Below are 26,398 nucleotides of genomic sequence, written 5' to 3' on the forward strand. Positions count from 1 at the left end.
TCCCTAAATAATGTATTTTGTTTTGCCCAATTCTGAAGTTTCCATAAATGGAGTCATGCCATACATACATATATATATTCTTTCGTGATTTGTTTTTGTTCCATGCCATGAAGTGCATCTGTGATGTATGGTGGGTTTGAATTCCAGTGCATGACTATACCAGTTTATCCATTCTACTGTTAATGTCATCATTCAGCTGTTAGCACAACACTGGTGTGAACCTGCTTGTATGCATTTCCTGGTTCAGTTATGCAAGAGATGCGGTCAGAGTATATGTATCTTCACTTGACTAGTGTATTAGTTTCCCAGGACTGTTGTAACAAAATTAGCACAACTTGAGTGGTTTAAAATAACAGAAACTGAAGCTCCATAGCTCAGGGCTTAGAGCACTGGTCTCGTAAAATAACAAACTGATTTTCCCAGAGATCTGTTTGGAGGCCCGAAGTCTGAGATGAAGGTGTCTACAGGGCAGTGTCCTCTGAAGCCTCTGGGGATGACTCCTTGCCTCTTCCAGCTTCTGGTGGCTGCAAGCTTTGACTCACGGCTGCATCACATCAGTCTGCCTTCACCTTCACGTGGTCTTCTGGTGTCTGTGTCTTCTCTTACCAGGACACTTGTCATCGGATTTAGGGCCCACCTGGATAATCCAGAGTACTCTCATCTCAAGATCTTTAACTTAATCACATCTATGAAGACCATTTTTCCAAAGAAAGTTATTCACGGGTTCCAGGCAGGTGTATCTTGGGGGAGGGAAGGCTACCATTCAACTCACTATAACTAAGAAATACCAAAGTTTTTCAAATGGGTGTGGCTGGTTGGGTATTTCCTTTCTAGGCGACCATGGCCCCTTGCTGAGGAAGGGACAGACCAACTCCCTCTGGAGAAGGGCTGGTGCTTAGGCAAGGTCCATCCTTGCCCCATCTCACGTTGTAAATCTGATGCCCGTTGGATGTCACTCTGCTGCCAGCCCAGGTTCTCCCCTGGGCTTGGGGCTTGGGGATCTCCCAGTGGTGAGCAGTCTGGCAATATGTCCTAGCCTTCTCACTGCCACATGATCTTGCACAAGCCATGTCTCCTTGTTCAGACTCAGTTTCTTCATCTACAAAGTGAGGCTTTATCCCCCAATCCAAGATCTGAGATGCCAGAGAGTCCCTGCGTAGGAAGCCCCATGTCTGTCGCCAGGGGGTGGAATTCTGGCCCTTTGCTTTGTGGAGAGGTTGCTGATGGCCTCTAGCTCTCATTCTGGACTTTGGGGTATAGGGCCCCAGCCTACCCTCTCTTCACCCTCCAATGGAAATGGAGCCAAGCCCAGGATACTTTACTTGCTCCTTTTTATTTGGCATTGCATCCAGGATAGGGGCAGTGAGGACCGAAGCAAGGGCTTCTCTAGCCTCACATCCCCCATGCCCCCTAGCCCCTGGTATGCATTGATAAAGGGCAGGGGTCCTGGAAGGCTCAGTGTCTTCATGAGGCATGCCTCAGCCTTGGGTTTGTCACAGAGTCTGATCTTGAACTTGCCTTTGGTCTTGATCTTCCTGTGGGTGCTAGGAAGATTTCCAACTTCGAAGGGTAGAGGCCACAGGGCACCTCCAGGATGGGAACCACGAAGGCGCTGCGGGGCAAGAGCCTCGGTGTGAAAGGGGGGAAGAGGTGGAAGAGATGATCAGGAAATCTGTTCAGGAAGGGGGTTCTGAGGACAAAAGCCCTTCCCCTGGGGCTCCAGCCAGCCTGGGACCTGCCCTTGCCTGGGCCCTCCAGCCCTGACCCCAGAGCCCAGGATTCAGCACTGCCCACCGGGGGTGCCAGTCACAGCTCAAGGCCCACCTTTCTTGGTTTCAGGACACTGGATGCCAACTTGAGCTCAGGGTTAGGCGGGAAGGAAATCAAAACCTTGGCAGTAGGTAGAGTCATCAAGGCCTTGCCTGTGGTCGACAGGGCCTTAGAGCCCACCAACTTACTGTGTTGCAGTCTGAGGACCCGCCCCTGGGATCGGAGCACATGGGGAGAAGACAGCCGGGCCTTGGTGTGGAGGCTGGGGAAGTGGTAAGGGGCTGTGGGAGCAAAAGGGGCCATGAGGGCCTGGGGAGGGTCCAAGGCCAACCAGCTGCCCCTCAAGGAGAGCGTGGAGGGTGGGGAGGTGGGGGAAGATGAGGGCTGGGGTGTGAGGTGGCAGATGGAGCCCTCCCAGTTCCTCCTCCAGAGGCCGTGGGAAGAACACAGGATTTGGAGTCCAACAGACCTGGGCCTGCATCCCAGCTCTGCCCCTTCTAAGATGTGCAACCTCGAGCAACTTCCTTAAACTTCCTGATACCTCGGCTGGAAAATGGGGATAATAGCACCTACCTTGCTAGGTCGTGAGGACTAAAGGAGCTGGTTAGGTAGCGGCAGAGTGCAAACTGTTAAGTGCTGTACAAACATTAGCTCCTTTCCCCCAGAGGCAACTCTGCATGGAGGCAAAGGCAGAATACTGCAGCAGGAAAAGCTTGGACTCTGGAGAGAGATGGGCCTGGGACTGAGTCCTGGCATCCGAAGTAAGTCCAACTGCCTTGCGGGGCAGCTACTTTGGAGGGAACAATACTCATTTGGTCACACATTTTTAAAAAATGCTTTGTAAGTGGTGGCTTTTCCTTGCTACTGGTGTCTTTTTGGTGGGGCTATGGTGGGGGTGCAAATCCAGGTGGTTAGGAGGCGGGGCTTGGAGAGCAAGAAGAAATTGCCTTGGGACCCTGGGGTGTTTTGGGGGAATGGTCTTACCCAGGGCCTGGGGGTTCTTCAGACTCAATGGCAATCTGTTCAAGGGGTGGAGCTGCCTGTCCGCACTAGCAAGGGTCATGGTGAAAATGCAGCCCATCCTGGTGCTGGGGGGCTCCCACTTCCGGAGATTGGGGTTGACCAGGGCTGTGGCACTTTTCGCCTTGCCTTTCTTCCCCTTTCCAGGGGCCAAGGTGGGGGCAGTGGAGGCTGGCTTCTCAGTGTGCCCCGGGCTCCTGGCCCCAGCAACTTTCCTAGGAGCTGACCTGTGGGTAAGGGTCCCCAAGTCCTTGCCTTCCCCAGAGCCTCTCTGGGTCAGCAGGTGAGGGAGTGCTGGGCGGACCCCCATCCGCCGGTGACACATTGCCAGGGGCTTCTTGATGGTGGAGCCCTCTACTAGGAGCCGGATACCCACATACTGGGGTACCTCCACGGCAGGCTGTGGGAAAGAAGAGGAGATGAGGCCTGTTCAGACAGTGATGCTGGAATCGTAGGCCCAGAAGGAATCAGGGCAAAGATAGATGGAATTAATTTCTGGGCTAAGAAACAGGAAGCCCACCTCTGTCCTCTAAGGAGTCTGGCTCCGTTGGCCTGAATCAGTACCTAGAAAGTCACAGAGTCCCTGGGATTAGTAACCCAGTGGAGTCAAGGAGTCTTAGCCATGCTACCACCAGCACCCCCTACCCTTTGCCCTCCCCTAAGCTCTCCCAGCCCCTGCTAGAATGTGAATGGCTCTGCTCCACAAGCCACTGCTGATGGACAGCTTCCTGAGTTAAGCCAGATTCTCTGCAGACAGAATTTGAGTTATGCCACCCAGACAGATAAGAGGCTTGGGGACTGCCTGGAGCCCTGCATGAACCCATTATGGGGAAGCAGAAATTAAGAGCCTTAATGAAGGCATTCGACTAAGAGAATGAAGTAGCAAATTTGCAGAAGGAGGCAGAGAAAAAGGTTCAAAAAAGGAGCTCCTGTATGACTTTCACAATTTTCACAATATTAAGCCAGCTGTACATCCTGTAGCTAGGCTCCAGGAGAGCCCCCTGTGTCTTGCTAATGACCCCCTTTTAACCTTGAGCTACTTTGAGGTATTTTCTGTGTCAACAAAGGATCCTGATTAGAATCTATCTAAACATCAGAGTCACTTGAAGCTTGTTAAAAATACAAATATCAGAGCTCCCACAAAGACCAACTGATAAGAGGCAAGAATCAAAACTGGGTATCAAAACAGGTCAGTGAAAAGGATGACAGGAAAATGTGTCATGTGCACATAGCCTAGACATCACTTTACAAAGTAAGTGATCATCGCAAGAGGGAGGATCCAACTTACAATAGAGAGATCTGGTAGCCGCCACCTTAACCCCGTGGCCAGACTTAGCATCACTAATCAGGAGATACTCCAACAGTGTGTGCCTTGTGATACCATATGGGATACCCAGCATCACCTCTCAAGTGTTCTTGCCAAAAATGTTTAACCTGAACCTCATCAAGCTGTTTGGTCTAACTTTAGTTTATAGGACATTGAGATAACAGAAGAACAAGCTAAAAAGCACCACGAAGAAAAAATCAGATAAATCCAGAATGTGGGACAGTTCTACAAAACAACCAGCTTGGTCCCTTCAAAAGATCCAAACAAACTATGGGGCGGGGGGGGGGGGGGGGGGGGCGGAGCAGTGCCACTGCCCTAGATTAAAAGAGATTAAAGAGCACCCAAAGGAATACAAACCTGTAATAAATGTAATCAAGGAAGTGAAAGACCTGTACATTGAAAACTAAGATACTGATGAAAAAAACTGAAGACACAAATAAATGGAAAGATACTCTGTGCTCATGGATTGGAAGAATTAATGTTACTAAAATGTCCACATGACCCAAAGCAATCTACAAATTCAATGCAATCTCTTTCAAAATTCCAATGGCATTTTTCACAAAAATAGAAAAAACAATTCTAAATCTTATATGGAACCACAAAAGACCCTGCACAGTCCAAACAATTTTGTTTAAGATTTTTATTTTTAAGTCATCTCTATACCTAACATGGGGCTCAAACTCAGGACCCTGAGATCAAGAGTCATACACTGCACCGACTAAGCCAGCCAGGAGCCCCCAAACCAATTTTGAGAAAGAAGAACAAAGCTGGAAGCATCATACTCACTGACTTCAAACTATAATACAAAGCTGTAGCAATCAAACAGTATGGTACTGGCATAAAAACAGACACCTAGATTAATTGAACAGAATACAGAGCTGCCCAGAAATAAACCCACACATACAAGGTGAATTAATTTATGACAAAGGAGGTATAAATATTCAGTGGGGAAAGGACAATCTCTTCAATAAATGGTGCTGGGAAAACTGGAAGCCACATTCAAAAGAATGAACCCAGACCACTATCTATAACACACACAAAAACCAACTCAAAATGGATTAAAGTGAATTTAAGACCTGAAACCATAAAACTCCTAGAAGAAAACACAGGCAATACTAAGCTCCTTGACATCAGTCTTGGCAAGGATTTTTTGGATTTGATACGAAAAGCAAAGGTAAAAAAAGCAAAAATAAACACATGGGACTACATCTAACTAAAAAGCTTCTGCACAACAAAGGAAACCATCAACAAAGTAAAAAGGCAACCTGCCAAATAGGAGAAAATATTTGCAAATCATATATCTGATAAGGGGCTTATATCTAAAATATATAAAGAACTCCTACAACTCAATGGCAAAAACACAAATAATCTGATTTAAAAATGGGCAGAGGATATGAACAGACATTTTTCCAAAGATAACAGACAGATGGCCAACAGGCACATGAAAAGGTGCTCAACATCACTAATCATGGGGGAAATCCAAGTCAAAACCATAATGGCATATCACCTCACATGTGTTAGAATGGCTATTTTCAAAAAGGTAAGAAACAACAAGTGTTGGTAAGGGTGTGAAGAAAAGGGAACCCTTGTGAGCTGTTAGTGAGAATATAAATTGGTGCAGCCACTGTGCAAGATAGTATGGAGGGGTGCCTGGGTGGCTCAGTTGTTAAGCGTCTGCCTTCGGCTCAGGTCATGATCCTGGGGTACTGGGATCGAGCCCCACATCGGGCTCCCTGCTCCGCGGGAAGCCTGCTTCTCCCTCTCCCACTCCCCCTGCTTGTGTTCCCTCTCTCACTGTCAAATAAATAAATAAAATATTAAGAAAAAAAAAAGATAGTATGGAGCTTTCTCAAAAAATTAAAAAAAAAAAAACTACCACATGATCCACCAATTCCACTTCTGAGTATTTATCCGAAAGGGAAAAAAATTACTAACTTGAATAAATAATCTGCACCCCCATGTTCATGGCAGTATTATTTATAACAGCCAAGACATGGAAGCAACATAAGTGTCCATCAATGGATGAATGAATACAGAAAATGTGTCTGTCTGTTTAGCTAGCTAGCTATCGTGGAATATTATTTAGACATAAAACAGAAGGAAATCTTGCCATTTGTGACAAAATGGCTGGGCTTTGAGGGCATTATGCTAAGTGAAATAAGTCAGGAAGAAAGACAAATATCTCATGATGTCAATTAAATGTGGAATCTAAAATAAAAACAAAAACAAAACCCAAAACTCTGAACTCATAGATAGACAACAGATTAGTAGTTGCCAGAGGCAGTGGGCGAAATGGATGAAGGGGGCCAAAAGGTACAAACATCCAGTTATAAAATAAGCAAACCACGGGAGTGCCTGGGTGGCTCAGTCAGTTAAGTGGCTGACTCTTCATTTCGACTCAGGTCATGATCTCAGGGTTGTAAGACTGAGCCCCTGGTCAGGCTCCGTGCTGGGCATGGAGCCTGCTTAAGATTCTATCTCTCCCTCTCCCTCTGGCCCTCCCCACCCTGCTCTCTCTCTCTCCCTCTCTAAAAAAAAAAGTAAATCATAGATGTAATGTACAGCATGGTAACTATAGTTAATACTGTACTGCATATTTGAAAGTTGCTAAGGGAGTAAATCTTAAAAGTTTGCATCAGAAGAAAATAAAATTATAACTATGTGTGGTAATGGATGTTAACTAGAATTATTGTGGTCGTCATTTCACAACATATACAAATATCGAATATATACATATACAAATATTGTATACTTTAAGTGAATATAATACTGCATGTCAATTACACCTCAATAAGAAAAAAACTTCAGAGGGGCGCCTGGGTGGCTCAGTCGCTAAGCGTCTGCCTTCGGCTCAGGTCATGATCCCAGGGTCCTGGGATCGAGCCCCACATCGGGCTCCCTGCTCGGTGGGAAGCCTGCTTCTCCCTCTCCCACTCTCCCTGCTTGTGTTCCCTCTCTCGCTGTGTCTCTCTGTCAAATAAATAAATAAAATCTTTAAAAAAAAAAAAAGAAAAAACTTCAGAGAGATCTAAGTCCTTTAAAGCAGCTACAGATCTTTTAAGCATCCCAAAGTATACATACAGGTCTTATGTTTAAATCTTTAATACATTTTAAGTTAACAGGGAGGGTATAGGCACTCTCTGTTAATAGTAGAGCTTCTATAATTGTGAGGGCTGTTGTCCTACAGCAGCCTCATAGGGAGAAGAGTTCTAAGACTTGTGGATATGGATTTTGTGTAATAGAATAGATTATAAATTGATACCTAAGAAACCCACAATGTTTTTACAAATATCCACTTGAACTGAAAGGGACAGATACGATATGAAATGAAAAAGGCTTTTGTATCTTCAAATTTCTATGAGCAGGTAACAGACTAAGAACTATTGAGGATGTTCATGGAAAAGGAAGGATGATTCAGGGCTGAACTGAGATCCCAATGGATGGAAGCAAGAGCCACGGAGAACTCCTAGTAAGTAACAATGGGTCTTAATAGCAAAACTGGAAACATGAGGCAGGCTAGATTTCAGAGTTGTTATGGACCAGTGCTTCCTGTGTACCTCCTACCCTGCCTCAATGCCAAGTGTGTATCTTGATTACACGTTAGTTTAAAAAAAAAAAAACAGGGGCACCTGGGGGGCTCTGTCCACTGAGTGTCTGATTCTTGATTTGGGCTTGGGTTGTGGTCTTGGGGTTGTGGGATTGAGCTCCGCATCAGGCTCCATACTAGGCTCCACACTCAGTGCAAAGTCTGCTTGAGAATCTCTCTCTCTCTCCCTCTGTCCCTCCCCCTGCTCATGCTCTCTCTCTCTCTAAAATAATTAAATTCTTTAAAAGATTATAAAAAACAAAAACAAATAAACTATAAAATTTGGGGGGCACAACTAGGACATCTGAAAAATGCAGATTTATAATCCCTAAACCAGACATTTCAGATCAATCTCTGGGGTGTGGCTTCCTGACACCTGTATCTTTGGAAAGCTTGCCAGGTGATTCTGGCCTCTGAACCAGCATTTGGGAACCATTGTGCTAGAACATTCCCTTCTCCCTTGGTTTTGTCTTATTTTCCTGCCCTTATATTTCTTCACTTACATTTGATTTTTAAGATTTATTTATTTATTTGACAGAGAGGGAGAGCAAGTGCATGCAGAAGCAGACAGAGCAGCTGGCAGGCAGAGGGAGAAGCAGCCTCCCCGCTGAGCAGAGAGCCTGGGATCATGATCCTAGCAAAAGGCAGATGCTTAACTGAGTGAGCCACCCAGGCACCCCATGTTTTTGTTTTTGTTTAAGATTTTATTTGTCAGAAAGAGAGAGCACAAGCAGGGGGAGAAGCAGGCTTCTCGCCGAGCAGGGAGCCCGATGTGGGACTCAATCCCAGGACCCTGGGATCATGACCTGAGCCGAAGGCAGCTGCTTAACTGACTGAGCCCCCCAGGTGCCCTTCACTTATGTTTTTTGAAACCAAAGTGCCGATATTAATTTATGAACAGTAACAGTGACAAAGACCAGGACACTTGGGTCATGTGATCTGCACGTTCTCTACCTGTGGCCAAACTTTGGTAGAAGCTGAATCCTAATCAGAATGATACTTAGGATTAGGGTACTTAATTTAACTGCCACCAGAGATTACTTGCAGAGTTCAGAAACCCTTGAAATTGGTCTTCTGACTGATTTTTAAAAATCTTATTCTATTCCAATAAGTAGACTCAAATCTCTTTCTGGAACAAGGGGAGTAAAATTATTACAAAAGTATTAAAATAATAATAATAATAACAACAACAGCAGCAGCAGCAGCTTCCACTGACTCTTACTGTATTTTCAGGCATTGTATGTGATGCCATCGTCAAACACTCGACAACCTTATTAGGTAGTAACAATAGCTAAAACCTGCAGCACTGACTATGTTCGGGCGTTGTTCTGAAGGGCTTTACTTATGTCAACTCACTTAATTATCACAACCTTATGAGGTAGGGACTATCTGCAGTCCTGTTTTACAGATGAGAAAACTGAGTGCCCCAGGGGTCAGGAAATTGTCCAAAGCCACACAGCTCATAATTACTGAGCAGGAATTTGAACCCAGGGAGGTTTTGCTTTTAACACTTTGCTATATGACTCTCCAGAAATATGATCCACATGTATATTTTTGTTGTTGTTAGTGTTACAATTAATTTTTTTTAACTCCAGTGTAGTTAACATACAGTGTTATATCAGTTTCAGGTATACAATATAGCAATATAGCGATTCAACACTTCCACGGATCACCCCGTGCTCATCACAAGTGCCCTCCTTAATCTCCATCACCTGTTTCACCCATCCACCACCTGCCTCCCCTCTGTAACTATCAGTTTGTTCTCTATAGTTAAGAGTCTGGTTTGGGGTTTGTCTTTTTTTTTTCCCCCTTTGTTCGTTTTTGTTTCGTTTCTTAAATTTCACATGTGAGTGAAATCATATGGTATTTGTCTTTGTTTTACAGGCTTATTTCACTTAGCATTATACTCTCCAGCTCCATCCACGTTGTTGGAAAAGGCAAGATTTCATTTTTATGGCTGAATAATATTCCACTGTATATACCACATTTTCTTTATCTATTCATCTATCGATGGACACTTAGGCTATTTCCATAATTTGGCCATTGTAAATAATGCTGCAGTAAACATAGGGTGCATGTATCCCTTCAAATTAGTGTTTTTGTATTCTTTGGGTAAATACCCAGTAGTGCAATGACTGGATTGTAGGGATGCTCCGCACACATTAACCCATTTTCATGCTTCCAAACCCTATGAGAAAGATGGTAATGGCATCTCCATTTTACAGATGAAGAAATGGAGGCTCAAGGTTAAAAGTGGCTGTACTGAGTCACTGTGGCAGGACCAGAACTTGAACCAGTTCTGTCTGACTGCAGTGCCCTGTGTTTCACTAGAGGGCCGCCTGGAAGAGGGGGCGCCACCTCACCTGCTTGTAGATGAGCTCGAAGGCTCCTGTGTCACAGCTGCGGTCTAGCCGCCGGTCGATGACCACACGCAGTGTGTCGGCTTGCACACCTGCACAGAGCCGGGCAGTGACAGCAGTGGAGGGGGCCATGGTGGGGCTGGCATTGATCTCTATCAGCCAGGGCTGGAAGTCCTCACCAAACACAAAGTCAGCACCGTAGAGCTCGAAGCTGGCCTTCCGACACTGCACGGTGTCCTGGGAGGTCTGCAGGGCATGGATCACTGCAGCCTTCATGCCAGGCATGATAACAGTGGCCCAGGCGTCTGGGGCCCCCATCTCCTGCAGGTGCGCCTGGAACTTCTGGCTCGACCACATGTTGTCTGAGGGTAGCAGCGGGTGCCGATGGCATGAATTCTCCAGGTGCTTCTGAATGGAGTTGTTGCACAAGTGCACTGAGCTGGAGCAGAGAGCAGAAAGCTGGGGTCTGGCTCCCTGTGCCTCTCCCACCCAAATGTGGGGAGGGCAGACAGAACCTGGAACCAGCCCTGGGCCATCCCAGACCATTCACCTTGAGATGGGGCTCTGCGGGGAAGCACAAGAAGGACAAAGGCCTGGGCCCTGCTACATTCTTCTAGGGCCAGAACGAGTCCCATCCCTCTGAGAGCACTCCCTACAGGGACACAGTATTACGTGCTTTAGTCTCAGTTAGCCCTCCCACTGCCTGGAAGGTACGAAGGTGGGTAGGAGTGTGGGCCCTGTAGTCAACAAGACTGCTCAAAACAAAAACGAAAACAGAGACAAAAAACAAGACTGCTCAAGGCCTACCTTCACCACCGACTAGTTGTGAGATCTTTTCACCCAAGTGCTCCTTCACATCTGTAAAATGGGGGTGGTACTAGGACCCACTTCACCGGGTTTTCATGAATGACTGAGACAATATGCATGAAGTGCTTAGCACCTGTCACATACGAAGCATTCAGTAACCGATAGCTATGAGTTTCATAATACTGCCTCCACTCTTCAGATGTGAAAAACGAAGCTTCAATAGGTTTCACGTGACCAAAGTCACACAGCTTAGCAGCTGCAGAGATGGAATTTGAACCCAGGGCTCAACAAGGCTTTACTCTCACCCCGCCCCGAGTTAACGCTGCAACTTGCCTCTCTCCTTTCACATTTCTCCTGAACCGTCTTACTCTGCTCTATGTTCTTTTTTTTATATAACATATACCATATTTCAACCTATTAGATAATTTTACTTACTACATTCATTGCTTATCTATGAGTAACAGCATTAAAATGATGCCTTATGAACATAACATACTTAACATCACTCATTATAAAAGAGATGAAATTAAGATAACCATTTTCTACTTGGAATGGCAAAGATAATCAACATTGTTGGGTAGGATGTGGGCAGACACATTTCATACTCGCCCAGCTTATGTGCGGGAATGTGAACTCTTGATAACTGGGCTCTTATTTTGGTCACTGCTGTCTCCCAGGTGCTTAGAACACCCTTGGTAGGTATCTGTTGTATGGATGGAGGACCTGACTGCTTGCAGAGTCTGTGTTAGGAGCCCAGCATGGCACTGGGGAACCCCCTGTTCCTTGTCAGCTCCCAAGCTAGACAGGGAGCTCAGAGGAGATAAGGGATATGGCTCACTTGTCAAGGTTCTTCAAAGAAAAGGGCTGTGTGGAGAAGCGGATGTAGCTGTCACGGTAGAACCACACGGTAAGTGGGTTCCAGTCGGTCACCAGGAACCACTGTCTCAGGTCAAATTTGGTGCCAAAGATGAGCAGAGGCCGTTCAATATACTTCTGTACCACCCACTTGCCGTCCTTCATCATCATGGGGTTGCCATCTACCAGCTTCAGCATCTCCTCCAGGTGGTCCATACACATGATGCCTAAGGGGGAAACAGAGTGGTCAGGGATCAGGTCAGGCTTGGGCTAGGAGAAGGGCCAGGGGACCACGGACAGCTCATCTTAAGCCCTCATCCCTACAGAACTGATAGGGCCAAGTAGGTAAGGCTGCTTCCCTCAGAACCTTGTTCCCTTTGGGAAAGCAGAGGATCTGCTGAAAATTAAAACATTTTTTTTAATTAACCACTTCCGTTTGATTGAAAAGTAATATATGCACAGATAAAAATTCAAACCATATTGGGCTTTTTAAAAAACCATGTGCATATATGACTTTGATTAGTTTTTTCCCAATAATTAACAGAATATAAAATAACAAAAACAAAAAGCAGGCAGTACAAAAGGGTATACAATAAAAAATACTTCTTTCCCAGAGGCAGCCAACTGCTGCTTCCAGGTCCAACATTTATCCTTCCAAGTTATGGGAGAGTCTACATGCCTCGTTTTGATAGGATTCTATACATCTGAACATGTTAAAGATTTAGAATAGTTCTTGGCCCACAGTGAGCATTCAGCAAATGTTAATTCCTACTATTATTATTAGTTATCTGTAGAACAAATTTCTAGCTATAGATTTGCTGGCTCCAGGGATATGTACATGTTTTCATTTTATATTACCCAAGATGTTCTACCAATTTGCACTTCCAGCAAAAGTGTACGAGATTATGTATCTGCCCACATCCTACCCAACACTACTGATTATTTTGGCTATTCTTCTAGGTAGAAAATGGTTATCTAATTTTAATTTTATCTCTTTTATAACAAGTGACATTAAGTATGTTGTATTTATAAGGCATCATTTTAATGCTGATAATGATCAGAGTCATGTGGCAAACATACAGATTCACAAATCAATCTCACTCCTTCATTCTTTGGTCCCCAAAGCAGCCCGATCACCTGCTAATGGCACAGAATAGCCTATGCCTGATTCCCAAGCCAGAGCCTTTCTCAAATGGCCAGAATGATCACCAAGATTCCCAAGAACATGATGCTTGTGACCTTTTTTTTTTTAAGATTTTTTTATTGGGGCGCCTGGGTGGCTCAGTCAGTTAAGCGTCTGCCTTCGGCTCAGGTCATGATCCCAGGGTCCCACGTTGGGCTCTGCACTCAACAGAGAGTCTGCCTGAAGATTCTCTCCCTCTGCCCCTCTCCCCACTCGCGCCTGCATGTGAGTGCACACTCTCTCTCTCTCTCAAATAAATAATCTTTAAAAAAAAAAAAACCCAGGAAGACTGTCCATAACAAGAAGCTAAAAACAGGGAAAAAAAGGCAGATCTAGATATACTGAAATGAAGTGATCTCTAAGATTTATTGTTAAGAAAAAGAAAAAAATGCAAAAAAGAAATGAGTAATACTCATATGAGTAATACTCATTGAAATGAGTAATACTCGGGCGCCTGGGTGGCTCAGTTGGTTAGGCGACTGCCTTCGGCTCAGGTCATGATCCTGGAGTCCCTGGATCAAGTCCCACATCGGGCTCCCTGCTCAGCGGGGAGTCTGCTTCTCCCTCTGACCCTCCCCCCTCTCATGTGCTCTCTCTCTCTCATTCACTCTCTCAAATAAATAAATAAATAAAATCTTAAAAAAAAAAGAAATGAGTAATACTCAACTGATATGGAAAGATATAATAAAGGCGAAAAGGATACAGAATAATATGTTGTTTAAAATAAAACACAAATAAATAAAATCTTTAAAAAGAAAAAAAAGGGGGCACCTGGGTGGCTCAGGTGGTTAGGCGACTGCCTTCGGCTCAGGTCATGATCCTGGAGTCCCGGGATCGAGTCCCACATCGGGCTCCCTGCTAAGCAGGGAGTCTGCTTCTCCCTCTGACCCTCCCCCCTCTCATGTGCTCTCTCTCTCTCTCATTCTCGCTCTCTCAAATAAATAAATAAAATCTTTAAAAAAAATTAAAAAAAAATAAAAATAAAATAAAACACACACGCACGCACACAGCTTCCTTTTCCCTCTCTCTCCTCAAATGCATAGAAGAAAGCCTAGAAAGAAACACACCAAAAGGTTAACAGTAGCTATCTCAGTAAAACCAAGAGCGGCTTTTGCTTTCTTCTATGTGTCTGTATTGTCTGGTCTTTTTTTTTTTTTTTTTTTTTTTTGAGAGAAAGAGAGAGAGGGTGCACATGCATGCCAGATGGGGAGGTAGAGGTAGGGGAGAGGGAGAAAGAGAATCCCAAGCAGGCTCTGCGCTCAGCACAGAGCCCCATGTGGGGCTTGATCTCACGACTCTGAGATCATGACCTGAGCCAAAACCAAGAGTCAGATGCTTAACTGACTGAGCCACCCAGGCACCCCTGGTCTTTCTTTTCTTTCTTTTTTTTTTTTTTATTTTTTTTTAAAGATTTCATTTATTTATTTATTTATTTATTTATTTGAGAGAGAGAGAGCGAGCATGAGAGGGGAGAGGGTCAGAGGGAGAAGCAGACTCCCCACCGAGCAGGGAGCCCGATGTGGGACTCAATCCCGGGACTCCAGGATCATGACCTGAGCCGAAGGCAGTGGCCTAACCAACTGAGCCACCCAGGAGTCCCTCTTTTTTTTTTTTTTTAATAATAAATACATATTTTCATAATTGGAAGAAAACCACACAAGTATTTTCAAGGTAGGAAAAGAAAAGACCAACATGCTGGTTTTAAAGTGACATCCTTGAGAGGAGTGTCCCACAGTGTCTGGACCTTTCACTTGGACATGAACAAACTCATCCAAGAACAGTATTTGGAAGAATCTGGAAGTCTGTTTTCCACATCTTGCAAGTCCTTAACCAGACTTTTTAGGCTGGGCTAATGCAGCACCCTAACTTGCTGGCTCTCCTGTTATAATTTCACTCACTGGGCTGAGCAGCCAGAATAATAGCTAAAAATTGTAGCACTTACATAGCAGTTACTACATAAAAGTACATATTATACTTACTTAATCCTCTCTAGTAGGTAATATTGGTTCCATTTACCAAATGATGAAATGAGGTAGAGAAGAGGTTAACTATCCTGCTCAAAATCTTACAGATAGTAGGAGGCAAAGTTTCGGCCTGACCTGATGCAGTCTGGCTCTCAGCATCCATACCCTTAACACCATGCTATTTCACAAGGATGCACTGGTCAAATCAGAGAGCCCTTAGATGACAGGCGACTGCACACGAGTATCACCAGACACACCTAATGCATCAACCCAATTCTGAAAGCAGGAGAGGAGATGACACTCGTCACAGCAGCCAACGTTTATGGGGTGATTACTCTGTGTCAGGCACCGTGGTGAGCTTTAGACACACTACCTCATTTAATCCTCACCTCACAGGATGAGGGAACTGAGATTCAGAGAGGTGATGTAACTTGTTCAAGGTCACACAGCATGTTAGTAGCAAAGCTGGGATTCAAACCCAGGCAGTTTGGCCCCAGTACAGCCTGCACTATTAAGCTCCCTGGCCTCTAGTTGGAGAGGCAGGCTGTAGGGTGCTAGTGTAGGAAGCAGGGGCTGACTCCCACCTCGTCCTCGGGACTTGGCTCCTGGCTTCACGATCCAGATGTTGCGATCTCCTTCCATGTCCATCTGGGGCACCACGGCCCGCAGCTGCTGCAGGATGTCCTCACAGCGCTGGACCTGAGCGTCAAGATGCCTGAGTTCTGCCCCCTCGCTGTGGGGAGATGATGGGACATGGGCAGGGCTGGGCCTGAGGGCAGCCTGGTGGACAAGGCAAGAGGAGACACGAGCCCTGCCCCGCCCCCGGCCATGGTTCAACCAGCCGGGCTCATGCCTTTCCCCAAGAAACGCACATAGGTCTCCTCCAAACCTCCACCCCACCCTCAAGCTGCCCCCCAAATTGTAACCAGCCCAGGGCACCGTCTGAGAGTGCTGGAATAGGAGAGAAGAGGGAAAATTCCACATTTTACACACCGTCCCACTCTAACACTCCACCTTCTGCCACCTCCCTCCTATTACAATAAAACTGCCTTGGCAGAATATAATCACACCAGCATCTGATGATGAGGCACCACTACACGCCGGGCACGGTGCCAGGGGCTTCACATGTGTTATCACTAATCCTCTCTATGGCCCTGCCAAGGAGGTATTACTGGTCCCATTTTGGAGAAGTGCCAACTGAAGCTGGGAGAGTTCAGGGACTCGCCTAAGGCCACATATTGAGTTCAGTGGCTGAGCCAGGATGCAAACTCTGTCCTGCCTGATCCCTCCACCCACAGGTGCTTTTGGGGGTTCATTCCCCTCCAAACCTGGACCTACAACTGTTTGACAGGTGGGTCCCTTCCTGGTCTAATTCTTTTCAAGCACATCTGTATCACACAGCCCCTTGGCTTGTCTCTCATCCCAACCACCCCACCCCTATGCGTATTTAGCTGTTGTCTGTCTCCCTTCACTGGAGTCTAAGCTCCGTAAGAGCAGGAACGTTGGTTAGCGTTTCCCCTCCCCCAGCAGTATACCTGGCACTTTTACATGCTCTCAACAAAGTCTGTTGACTGGATGAATGGTTGCCCGCCTCAGCACTGGGCTGTACAGATAAGGGTTCACGGACAAAGAGGGACTCTGTTCCCTACAGGACGCAAACGTCCTGACCTAAACCAAGTCACGGAATACCTCACACGGCAGCCTCCTCCACACCCTCCCATTCCTCTCCCTCTGACTGAACAGGCAGGAAGCTTCCCTTAGATGCTAATCCTGCTTTATTTCTTTTTTTTTTTTTTTAATTTTTGTATTTGTTACAACTTTTTAAAGCAGAACGTGACTTGAGCACTACATTTCCACTCACAGAACTTGCTGAGTTACTTTTTGAACAGCTTTACAACATGCCTAAATAGGCTTAGAATTTCGCTACTCTAAACAACGCTCTTCTTTGGAAAACAAGCCCTATACATGGTTACTCCCATCCAGTTGGTTCAGTTTAACTACTAGTTTCTAGAAGCCTGGTAATCCTGCTTTATTTCTTAGCCTTATGAATGTTCCAGCCATGAAGAACTTCTAGTTCTTATACTGAGGAGGCAGCAGCACCCAGTGGGCAGCACCAGGAGTAGAGAGAGCAGCTAGATGGAGGGGGCTTGGCAAGGCCTCTTAGGAATAGTCACACCTGCTCCCTTTTCTGTGGGCCATGGCATGAGAATCTACTCAGTAAACCTGTGGTTTGGTCCAGGAAAGTGTCATATGAGGATGGCAGGGGCATGTGCAATTTGAAAAAGTCTATTAGATACGACAATGTGATTTTTGTATTTAACAAAAAAGAAAAACAGCAATCAGTGTTTTTTGCAGGAAGTCAATCTTGATAAAAGTCTGGCTGCTGAGTCATGGATTTGTTTCAAAAAGTTGAAAACACAGCAGTAAATATTGAATGAATTAACAAAAGTTAATGATCTATAACTTCTGTGAGTGAACCACTTAACGCTATACATGTCATATGATGTAATTTAAAAAATTGTTTTTAGATTTTATCTATTTATTTGACAGAGGGAGAACAAGCAGGAGGAGAGGCAGAGACAGAGGGAGAAGCAGACTCACTGCTGAGCAGGGAGCCCGATGCGGGACTCGATCCCAGGACCCTAGGATCATGACCCGAGCTGAAGGCAGACACTTAACTGAATGAGCCACCCAGGTGCCCCTAAAAAATATTTTTGACAAATGTTCCCAAGGCAAATTTTTTTTAAGTAAGCTCCATGTCCATCGTGGGGCTTGAACTCACAACCCCAAGACGAAGAGTCACATGTTTCACCAACTGAGCCAGCCAGGCGTCCTTATATGATGTGATATTCTATGTAATCCCGACTTTTGAGGAGTGCCTATGGTCCTCTGGAACTTGCCCCAATCTAGAAATACAAAGGACTCATGTTCTTTACACTTAATGTTCTAACTCAGTCTTGATAATTCTTAGTTTAAGAAGGGTAGCTTTTTCTGGTACTTTTCTGGTAGTTAAGGGGAAAGTATAAGGTCATCTAGTTTTTAATTTCTAACATTTAAAAAAGATACAAATGAATTATTTATCAAAGATGCAGGTTTGCTCAGTATGTCATTCATTCAAAGTTCACTTACTAGTTCTTTAGTGTCCCCTATCAAAATCATTAAGTCTGCCCATTCCTTTCTTTTTTTTTTTTTAAAGATTTTATTTATTTGACAGAGACACAGTGAGAGAGGGAACACAAGCAGGAGGAAGTGGGAGAGGGAGAAGCAGGCTTCCCGCAGAGCGGGGAGCCCGATGCGGGGCTTGATAGCAGGACCCCGGGATCATGACCTGAGCCGAAGGCAGACACTTAACGACCGGGCCACCAAGGCACCCCTGCCCATTCCTTTCTATTACCACACCGGCTAAGGCGCCTAGCACTTCCACCTGGCTTGTGGCAAGCCTCCCCACTTGAGCTGTGTGCCCCTTGAGGGCAGGAACGACACTTCATTTCTGGAGCCTGGCACCATGCTGGGCACATAGGAAGTGCTCAATAAATGCTGGGTGTTCTCCTGGCTTCAGGGTGCTTCTCCCTTTCTCTCTGCTGCACACCTCTGCTGAATCGAATCCCATTCTCGACTCAACTCCCTTCCTCTGATCAAGAACCTTTTCCCAAAGTGTGTTCTGAAAATACAGCCCCCCAGGATGCCTGTGGTAGGGCTGGGGCGGGGGTCACGTTAACTACAGGATATATGCACATGGTATCTCTCTTGGAGGTTAACACCACCCACAGGTTCTGAAAAGTCTGGCATCAAGGAATTAATTAACTTTGTTTAACCTAATGTTTTCCAAATGCAACTGACCACAAAAGCCTTTCTTTCATTAAATTGATTTCTGCCCTGCAGAACTAAGCATCCTCTGTAACACACTTTGGGAAACACTGGCCTCAGGGTAAAACCTAAACAACTTAACAGATTCTCATTTTGTGAGTGAATACTATGAGTCTGTGCTGCGCACATAACACAGATTATCCTGTCTAATCCTACCTTTGAGGCAGACATTATTTTAAAATCTATTTTGCATGTGAAAAGTAAAGCTCAGAAAGATTAGTGATGTTGCCAAGGTCAAAGAGCCTGGAGCTGCAAAGTCAGGACTCTGACAGCGCAGGCCATGATCTTAGTCATTATGAAAAGCCGAGATTCAGGAAGAATGGTTTGGAACCTATCGTGAAGGCAGTGGGAGTCCCTGAGAGTCTCAGGGCAGCAGGGCAAACAAAAGGGGGAGGCCTGGGGAGGAGAGTGGGGCTGCATTACATATGCATCAGCTCAGAACACAGAAGCCCCTGAGAGCAAGGGGAACCTGCCCACACCCCACAGTCCTAGGGGCAGAGGTACTCACTGGACCACTTGGTAGTAGCGCTGGAGGAAGATGGACCAGCCCTCGGGGCTGAGGTACAGCGGCGCCTCCAGGTCCTTGTCAATATCCATGTGAGCCAGGTTGCTAAGGTGCTCCTCACAGGCACAAAGAGCCTCATCCACAAACTCGGAGGACACCATTACTGGCTTTTTCTCCTGTTTCTTGGGCTGTTTGTCTCCTGAAGATAGGAAGGGGCCTGTCACTAAGCGACATGCAAGGCATATAACATGATACATGCCACAGCCTCCACTGCTCCAAGGCCTGTCATTTACCCGAGGCCTTACCTTGAATACATCTGAGGCTCAGCACACACCTGTATCCCCTACTGTCCTGGGACCTGTCACTTACCTGAGGGTTTGTTCTAAATTCCCCTGTGACCCTAGTACTCACTTGGTCCCCACTGTCCCATGGCCTGTCATTCACTTGAGGTTCCACCCTAAATGCCACAGAACTTCTCAGCTCCTGTAGCCCCAGCACACATCTGCAGCCTCTCTGTTCCTGGGACCTCTGACACACCTGAGGCCCTTGTGTCCCTGATCCTGGCACACAACAGTCTTCTTTGCACCTGACACACCCAGGAGACAGCAATAGAGAGGTCTCTCTCTGGAAGAGGCAGGGATTTTCCTCCATCCAGTAGAGCTGCCCCTTACTTCCCTGAATCCATGGCTGATAGGCCCTTGGATTATAGGATGGGCACTTTGAGGTAGGAAATAAGTTCAGAGACAGAAAGGAAGAGCAAGCAATAGGTTGGGCCAACATGCAGTAGGGGACTCTCTGTGTCCCCCTCCACAAGGCACAAGGGGCCCTCAGACCACATGGAACTACATGGTTCCACTGCTTCTTCCTCATCAGAGATGTGAGCTCCCCACAGGCAGGGATGGACCATGTCTTCTTAATCTGTCCTCTCTATAATGCTCGGCCACATGCCAGGCCCATGGAAGGCTGAATGATGCAGTGGATGATTAACAAATGGGTCAGAGGACAGGTGGGTGGGTGGGTGGGACAGAAGAACAGATGAGTGGGTGGGGTGGAGGATACATGGGTGGTGGACAGGAGAACCCCTAAAAGCAGGGGAACAAATGGGTAGATGGGTTTGTGGGAGGGTAGGTAGGAAGGTGGGGGCGTGGACAGATGGATAAAGAGTGTGGAGTGTGGAGCTGAGAGAAGGTAGGTGAATGAGTAGATCAATAGTGGGGGGATAGGTGGGGTGTTGGGTGCATGAATGGATGGATGGATGGGCAGGTGAATGTGAGCTCAGTGGGGTAGGAGCAGATCAGTAGGAAGGTAGATGGATGAGCAGATGTGTGGGTGGGTAGATGTAGGGATGGGTGGGTGGGAAGGGGTGATGGAGGAGATGGATGTGGCTAATACACAGATAGATGTATAAATAAACAGATGGATGGGTGAGAAGATAAATAGGTGGGGAGTGGAGGTAACCAGAGTACTTACCTGGGGCCTCTTCCTCTTCTGCCTGGATAGAGTATGACTTCCATTCGGACTTTACCACCAGCTTGAGAACGTTGCGGGCAGCTGTCAGCCAGAAGTCCTCTGCTCCCAGGGCAGGGGATACCCTGCTCAGCTCCTAGGCTTGAAGCCTGTTCTGGTTCCGGAACCTGATCATAACCTGCCCCATTTTGGATCCGGAACCTAACTACCTTCCGACTCTACACTCTGGGGTTAGAACCTGGCTCCTGTTCAGTTGTAGAACCAGGCCTAGAATCTGACATGGCTCACGTTCTGCCTTCAGAATCTTGCCTAGAACTGTCGTCTCGTTTTCCCCTTCTGTTCCATATCCACTTTTGATACTTACTCTAGCCTGAGAACCAGAACTGAGCACAAAACCAATGTCAGGTTTGGAGATGAATTTAAACCTAACATCTAATCTGAACACAAATTCTGACCTAAATTTAGAACACGTTCTGAGGTTGGAAACTATTCCGCCTTAGGAGCCCAAAGTCTACAGCCTTTTCTAGATTTGGAACCCAATCTAGCCAATGGAATTTGACATAGGCCTGGAACACACTGTGGACTCCAAACTCAACCCACTGACCAACTTTTAGAACCTGCTTTAGAATGCAGTCTAAGCTATCTAAGCTCTTCTGGAGGTCCAGGTTGACCAAGCTAGGAAGTTCATTAAGGGAGGCACATTAAGGAAAGGTAGGAAAGGGGATGGAGGAGGAAATCTGCTGGAGTGGATGAGGGCATAAAGACAGGCTTTTGCTCTCTAACATGAACCAGGGTTTTAGCCTTCATGCTTTGGCCTGGGAGTCCAGGCATGGGGCTGGCATCTCCTTACCTATGAAGGCCTTTTTGTCATCCTCAGCCCCCAGGCGGTAGCAGCGTGGAAAGAAGGAGTCAGCATCAGCCTCATCAAACCATGGCAAATTCCGGAGATTGAGACATAGACCCACCTATGGAGTTAGCTGCTGAGGGGGCACAGTGGGACTTGCCCAGACACCTCTAAGGGACTCCCCACACTTGGCACACACCCAGACAGCTCAGGGAGATCCTGCTTGAGTGTTCTCTGAGCCTCTGCCGTACTTGCTAGGCCTGACTCACTCATATCCATCCCCATGTGTATGCCCACACAGTTCGCTCTGCCAAGAATGCCCCACATCCCTCCTATCCACCCTTTCACATTCTTAAAGACCTGCCTCCTCTGGGAAGCCTTCCCAGCCTACACCAATAACATAATAGCATGCCCCAATAATAAAGCCCTTCATTCTTGCCACAACCCTACAGGATAGGTCCTCCTGGTGCTCTCATTTAAAGACAAGGAAACTGAGGCTCGGAGAGGTGAAGTCACTTGTTAATAAACCCAGGTGAGACAGAATGGATCCAGCAGCCGAATATCCCTTGCTTAGTTGGTAAGGGCTCTCTTGTTTACAGTCATTGGATGTGGTGTTTTTCTGGCTCCAGATCCTATTTGGAATCTTTTAGTCATTATGTCTACATGTGCCAGACATGCTGCAGGGGTTAGATTCGAACCCAGGCCTGCCTGACTCCAAATCCCACTGAATCATACACCTCTCTACCTCCTAAGAACTCTCTCTTCCTGACAAGGAAAGCAAGGAGTGGAGTTGCCGGCCCAAGAGCTAGCGGGTTAGAAGCTACTATGCCCACTCCCCTGGAGAACCCACCTTTGTGGTAAAGGAGCCAGCCCGGGCATAGTGGTTTATCATTTGATCCTTGGAGAGGAAGCGACAGTCCAGCACATCCCGCCGAGTGGTCCAGATGAAATAGGGGACCTCATTCCGAACCATGCGGGACTGGGAAGAGCCAAGGAGACAGGGGAGACTGGCATGGGCAGCCAGGAAGGGCAGCAAGGCCTGAGGAACCTTCTCCCCAGCCTGCTGAGCAGGGTGGGTGAGTAGGAGATGCTTCCAAGGTGTCCTCTAGCCCACACCCCATCTTTGTGTATGGTAAGAAAAGACATCTCTTCCTCCAGGGCACACACTTGTGAGGAGAGAACAGGCTGGCTTACAGGACTCCTGTGGCCAGGTGCTCCCTACTCAGTGACTAAGCCACACAACTGAATGCCACACTTTTGTTTTGGCCCATGGTTATCAGTGACTTGCTCAGTGGCAGGACCTGGACTCCAAGCTGATGGGCACAGAACATGCGACAAAGGTTCTTTCAGGGCTCTTCCTCCTCCATCCTTCCCACAGCTCTGGAGGGTAGGGTTACTAAAAGGCAATGACATCCACGTGCCAGGCCCTGTTCTAAGTGCTTTTCTTTCTTCCTTCCTTTTAAAGTGCTTTTCGTATCAACTCACTTAATCCTCACCACAACCCTGTGAAGTAGGTGCTACTGTTATCCCCCTTTCACAGATGGGGGAACTGAGGCACAAGGAGGGCAAGTGACTTGTCCAAGAGCTCACATGGTTGAGCCATATGAAATTGCCAGTGTTCAACCTTTCCTGACATACAAAAATGGCAATTTGGTACATTCAGCTTAGTAAGTGGTGGTGCCAAGATCCAAAGCCAAGTGCCCTCACTTCAATACAGAGGTGTCCTCAGCTCTACATCATCATATCAGCCTCTTTCAGAGCTTTTTAAGCCCGCCCTTCCAGCCTTCACTAGCCAAGGGCTTTTATTTGGAAGGGGGAATTACAAGGTGTGGAGGTTATACTGGCTTCTGGTATAACCTAGCAGGGTTCTGATCCCAGGCCAGCCTTGTCTGAGCCCCACTGTGTCCCTCACCACTCTGCTGGCCCATCCAGGCTTTATAGAAAGCAATCAGTTTTTACTACGGATAGGGAAAATGAGGCCCAGAGAAGGAAAGGACTTCTCTGAGGTCATCCAGCTGGATTCTAGTGCTCTCCCTCTCAGCCCCTCCCTGCCAGCCCCCCCGGGGGCCCTCACCATCAGAGCATGTGTCCCATCTAGGTCATCAAATTCCAGTAAATCATCAAAGTCAAACAGCTGCGGTGGCCGAAATGCCTCGTCCCCTTCTTCATCGTCTGTGGAGGTAGAGCCCAGGCCTGGTGAGGCCCCTGTCCCTGCCCCATAGACCCATACCAAAGTCTCAACCCTGGGCTAGCAAGAACCAAAGGAAAGGAACTCAGGAAGGACAGCCTGTGGAAAGGGAGGGAACTGCTTACCATCCTCAGTGGTGTCACTATCACCCATTACTGAGCTATCCAGATCCTTCTGGGGTGGTGGCAGGGTGGTGCCCGAGTGATGGACCATCTTCTTTTCCACCCAGCCTCTCCGGCGCAAGAGGCACCGTATCACTGGGTAGTGGCCTTGGATCATAAAGATCTTTTTCTGCTGTAAGGTGAGAGAAGGATACTTGGTTAGTATCACCCAAGTGCCAGACATACGAAATATAGTGGTGAACCAGACAGTTCTGGTTTCGGCCTTCAGGAAATTTTTATGTTCCATCAGGGGAAATAGATTATAACCAAGTAGAGAAATAAATATGTATAGTAATAATTATAATGGTAATAGCTAACAATTATTGAGTACCTACTATTTACTGCTAATATATTACTAGCAACAATATGTATTTTTTTAAAAGATTTATTAATTTTAGAGAGACAGATAGAGCATGAGTGGGAGGGGCACAGGAAAAGGGAGAGAATCTCAAGCAGATTCTGCGCTGAGGGCTCAATCTCACGACCCTGAGATCACAACCTGAGCTGAAACCAAGAGTCGGGCACCACCCAGGTGCCCCAATAATATGTATTTTTTAATAGATTTTATTTATTTATTTGACAGAGAGACACACAGTGAGAGAGGGGACACAAGCAGGGGGAGTGGGAGAGGGAGAAGCAGGCTTCCCGCTGAGCTGGGAGTTTGATGTGGGGCTTGATCCCAGGATCCTGGGATCATGACTTGAGCCAAAAGCAGACGCTTAACAACTAAGCCACCCAGGCACCCCAATATGTATTTTTAATAGATGCTGTTATCCCCATTTAACTTGTTATGAAACAGAGGCATAGAGAGGTTGAATCAGTTGGCTACACAGTGATTAAGTGAAAGAGCAAGGATTTAAATCCAGGTTGGCTGCCTCCCAAAACTGGATACTTAATGGGGACTCAGACAAACTAAAAATACATGCATGGGAAGGATAAGAAGGAGCCATGAATGTACAGAGCTGGGCAAATGGCAGTTCAGAGGGAAACGCATGTGCAAAGGTCTTGAGGCTGGACAGAGGTCAGAAGAAACTGAAAGAAAGCCAGGGAGAATGGGGTGTGAAAAATGAGGGGAGAGCTCCTGAGGAAGCTGGTAGCAGCTAGACTATGGAAGGCCCTGCAGGCCTTGAACAGACTTGGATTTTATATTAAGAGGAGCATGAAGCAATAAAAGCAAAGTCAGAGCATGATATGATTGGAGGCTTTATAAGTTTGGTTTGCTGCTATACAGAGAACAGATGACGGGACTGGGAAGGGAAGCAGGGAGACCAGTTAGAAAGCTGTTATAAAAACAAAACAAAACAAAACAAAACAAAAGAAAAAAGAAAAGAAAAGGCTGTTGTGGTTTGTGCAGGAGAAAAACCACAATAGCTAAAATAAGGGTGAAAATGTGACTGTTTTGGAAACAAAGGTGACTGGTTTTGCTGATGGGATTAGATGTGTAGTAGGTGAACAGGGTGCCTGGCTGGTTCAGTCAGTACAGTATGCGACTCTTGATCTTGGGATTGTGAGTTCAAGCCCCATGTTGGGCATAGAGCGGCTGTCTAGATGTATGGGTGAACGAACAGAAAGATCATATTTCTGGCTTGAGCAACGGGTTGATGAGGAAGATGGGATATTAGGGAGAACAACAGGTTTAGGCAGGAAAATCAAGAGTATGGTTTGGGGCAGGGGTTTGAAATACTTCTAAATTCTCTCTGGATGGAGATGTCAAGTAGGGGGCTGGATCTAAGGAGTGTGGAGTCAGAGGAGAGACTGGGCTGGAAAGGGCACTTAGAGGGCACAGCACCTTTACTGGACTCACAGTCAAGGAGATAGGTGCAGGGAGGGATCCAGGGAACCAGGAAAGCTCCAAAGAGCCTTCAAAGGCAACTGAAAAGCAGCAGCCATGGAGGGAGAAAGGAAAACTTGGTGTTGTGCCCAGACAAGGGGGCAGGGTATGTGGGGCAGCTGTGTAGAATGACACGAGGTACCAGACCAAGATTAGGACAGAAAAGGGGCTGCTGGATTTTCCTCCTTGGAGGTCATGAGTGACCTTGACTAGAGTGGTTCCTGATGAGAATGGGGAAAGTCTAGGAACCAGAGTAGTAAGAGCTGAAGGGGTGAATGCCAGGTAAAGAAGTTAGACAATTCTGCCACAAACGGGTATTGAAAAATTGGGAATATTTTAAGAGGGGTGTGGGATCAAGGTTTTTGGTTTTGTTCGTTTGTTTTTAAAGGATGTAAGAACAGTTCAGGGAGGCAGGCTAAGCCACTCTGAGGGCCCTTTCAAGACACCCCCCCACACCCCCCTCCGACCTTGACAGCTCTCTCCACGTGGATCCTGGCGTTTCTGAGCCGGCCCATGTGGTGAGATGGCTTGGAGAATCCTCGCCAGAGGACAAGGGAACCTGCAGAAAGATGCAGAGTAGGGATGGGGCAGGCTGAAGGCTCAGCCTAGCGTCTCTCCCGGCCTCCGATGCCCACGCTCCTTTCTCCACCCTTCATCCGGATG

At 46.6% G+C, this 26,398-nt stretch overlaps 1 protein-coding gene across 7 annotated transcripts in view; it reads right to left on the bottom strand.

Annotated features, from left to right (window-relative positions):
* Positions 1-552: 552 nt before the first annotated feature.
* The window catches only part of TTLL3 (tubulin tyrosine ligase like 3), a 29,352-nt gene continuing 3,506 nt past the window's right edge, over positions 553-26,398 (bottom strand). Inside the window, exons 2-15 of one of the 7 annotated variants that reach the window (XM_088027365.1) lie at positions 26,203-26,294; positions 23,869-24,037; positions 23,630-23,727; positions 22,406-22,534; positions 21,562-21,676; positions 20,715-20,813; positions 19,248-19,443; positions 15,457-15,605; positions 11,709-11,952; positions 10,067-10,502; positions 2,755-3,190; positions 1,959-2,051; positions 1,519-1,627; positions 553-637 (exon numbers count right to left, since the gene is read on the bottom strand). In XM_088027365.1, the coding sequence (XP_087883491.1) occupies positions 1,545-1,627; positions 1,959-2,051; positions 2,755-3,190; positions 10,067-10,502; positions 11,709-11,952; positions 15,457-15,605; positions 19,248-19,443; positions 20,715-20,813; positions 21,562-21,676; positions 22,406-22,534; positions 23,630-23,727; positions 23,869-24,037; positions 26,203-26,294 (2,339 nt within the window). In that variant the 3' untranslated portion in view covers positions 553-637; positions 1,519-1,544. Of the gene's footprint in view, positions 638-1,314; positions 1,628-1,824; positions 2,052-2,754; positions 3,191-10,066; positions 10,503-11,708; positions 11,953-15,456; positions 15,606-19,247; positions 19,444-20,714; positions 20,814-21,561; positions 21,677-22,405; positions 22,535-23,629; positions 23,728-23,868; positions 24,038-26,202; positions 26,295-26,398 lie in introns of those variants that run through there. The other 6 variants (XM_088027356.1, XM_088027351.1, XM_088027355.1 and 3 more) reach the window with 6 other exon arrangements.

The sequence above is a fragment of the Eumetopias jubatus genome, unplaced genomic scaffold, assembly GCF_037043125.1.
Source record: "Eumetopias jubatus isolate StellerSeaLion01/CBP00866 unplaced genomic scaffold, mEumJub1_p1.0 scaffold_1, whole genome shotgun sequence".
Lineage (NCBI taxonomy): Eukaryota > Metazoa > Chordata > Mammalia > Carnivora > Otariidae > Eumetopias > Eumetopias jubatus.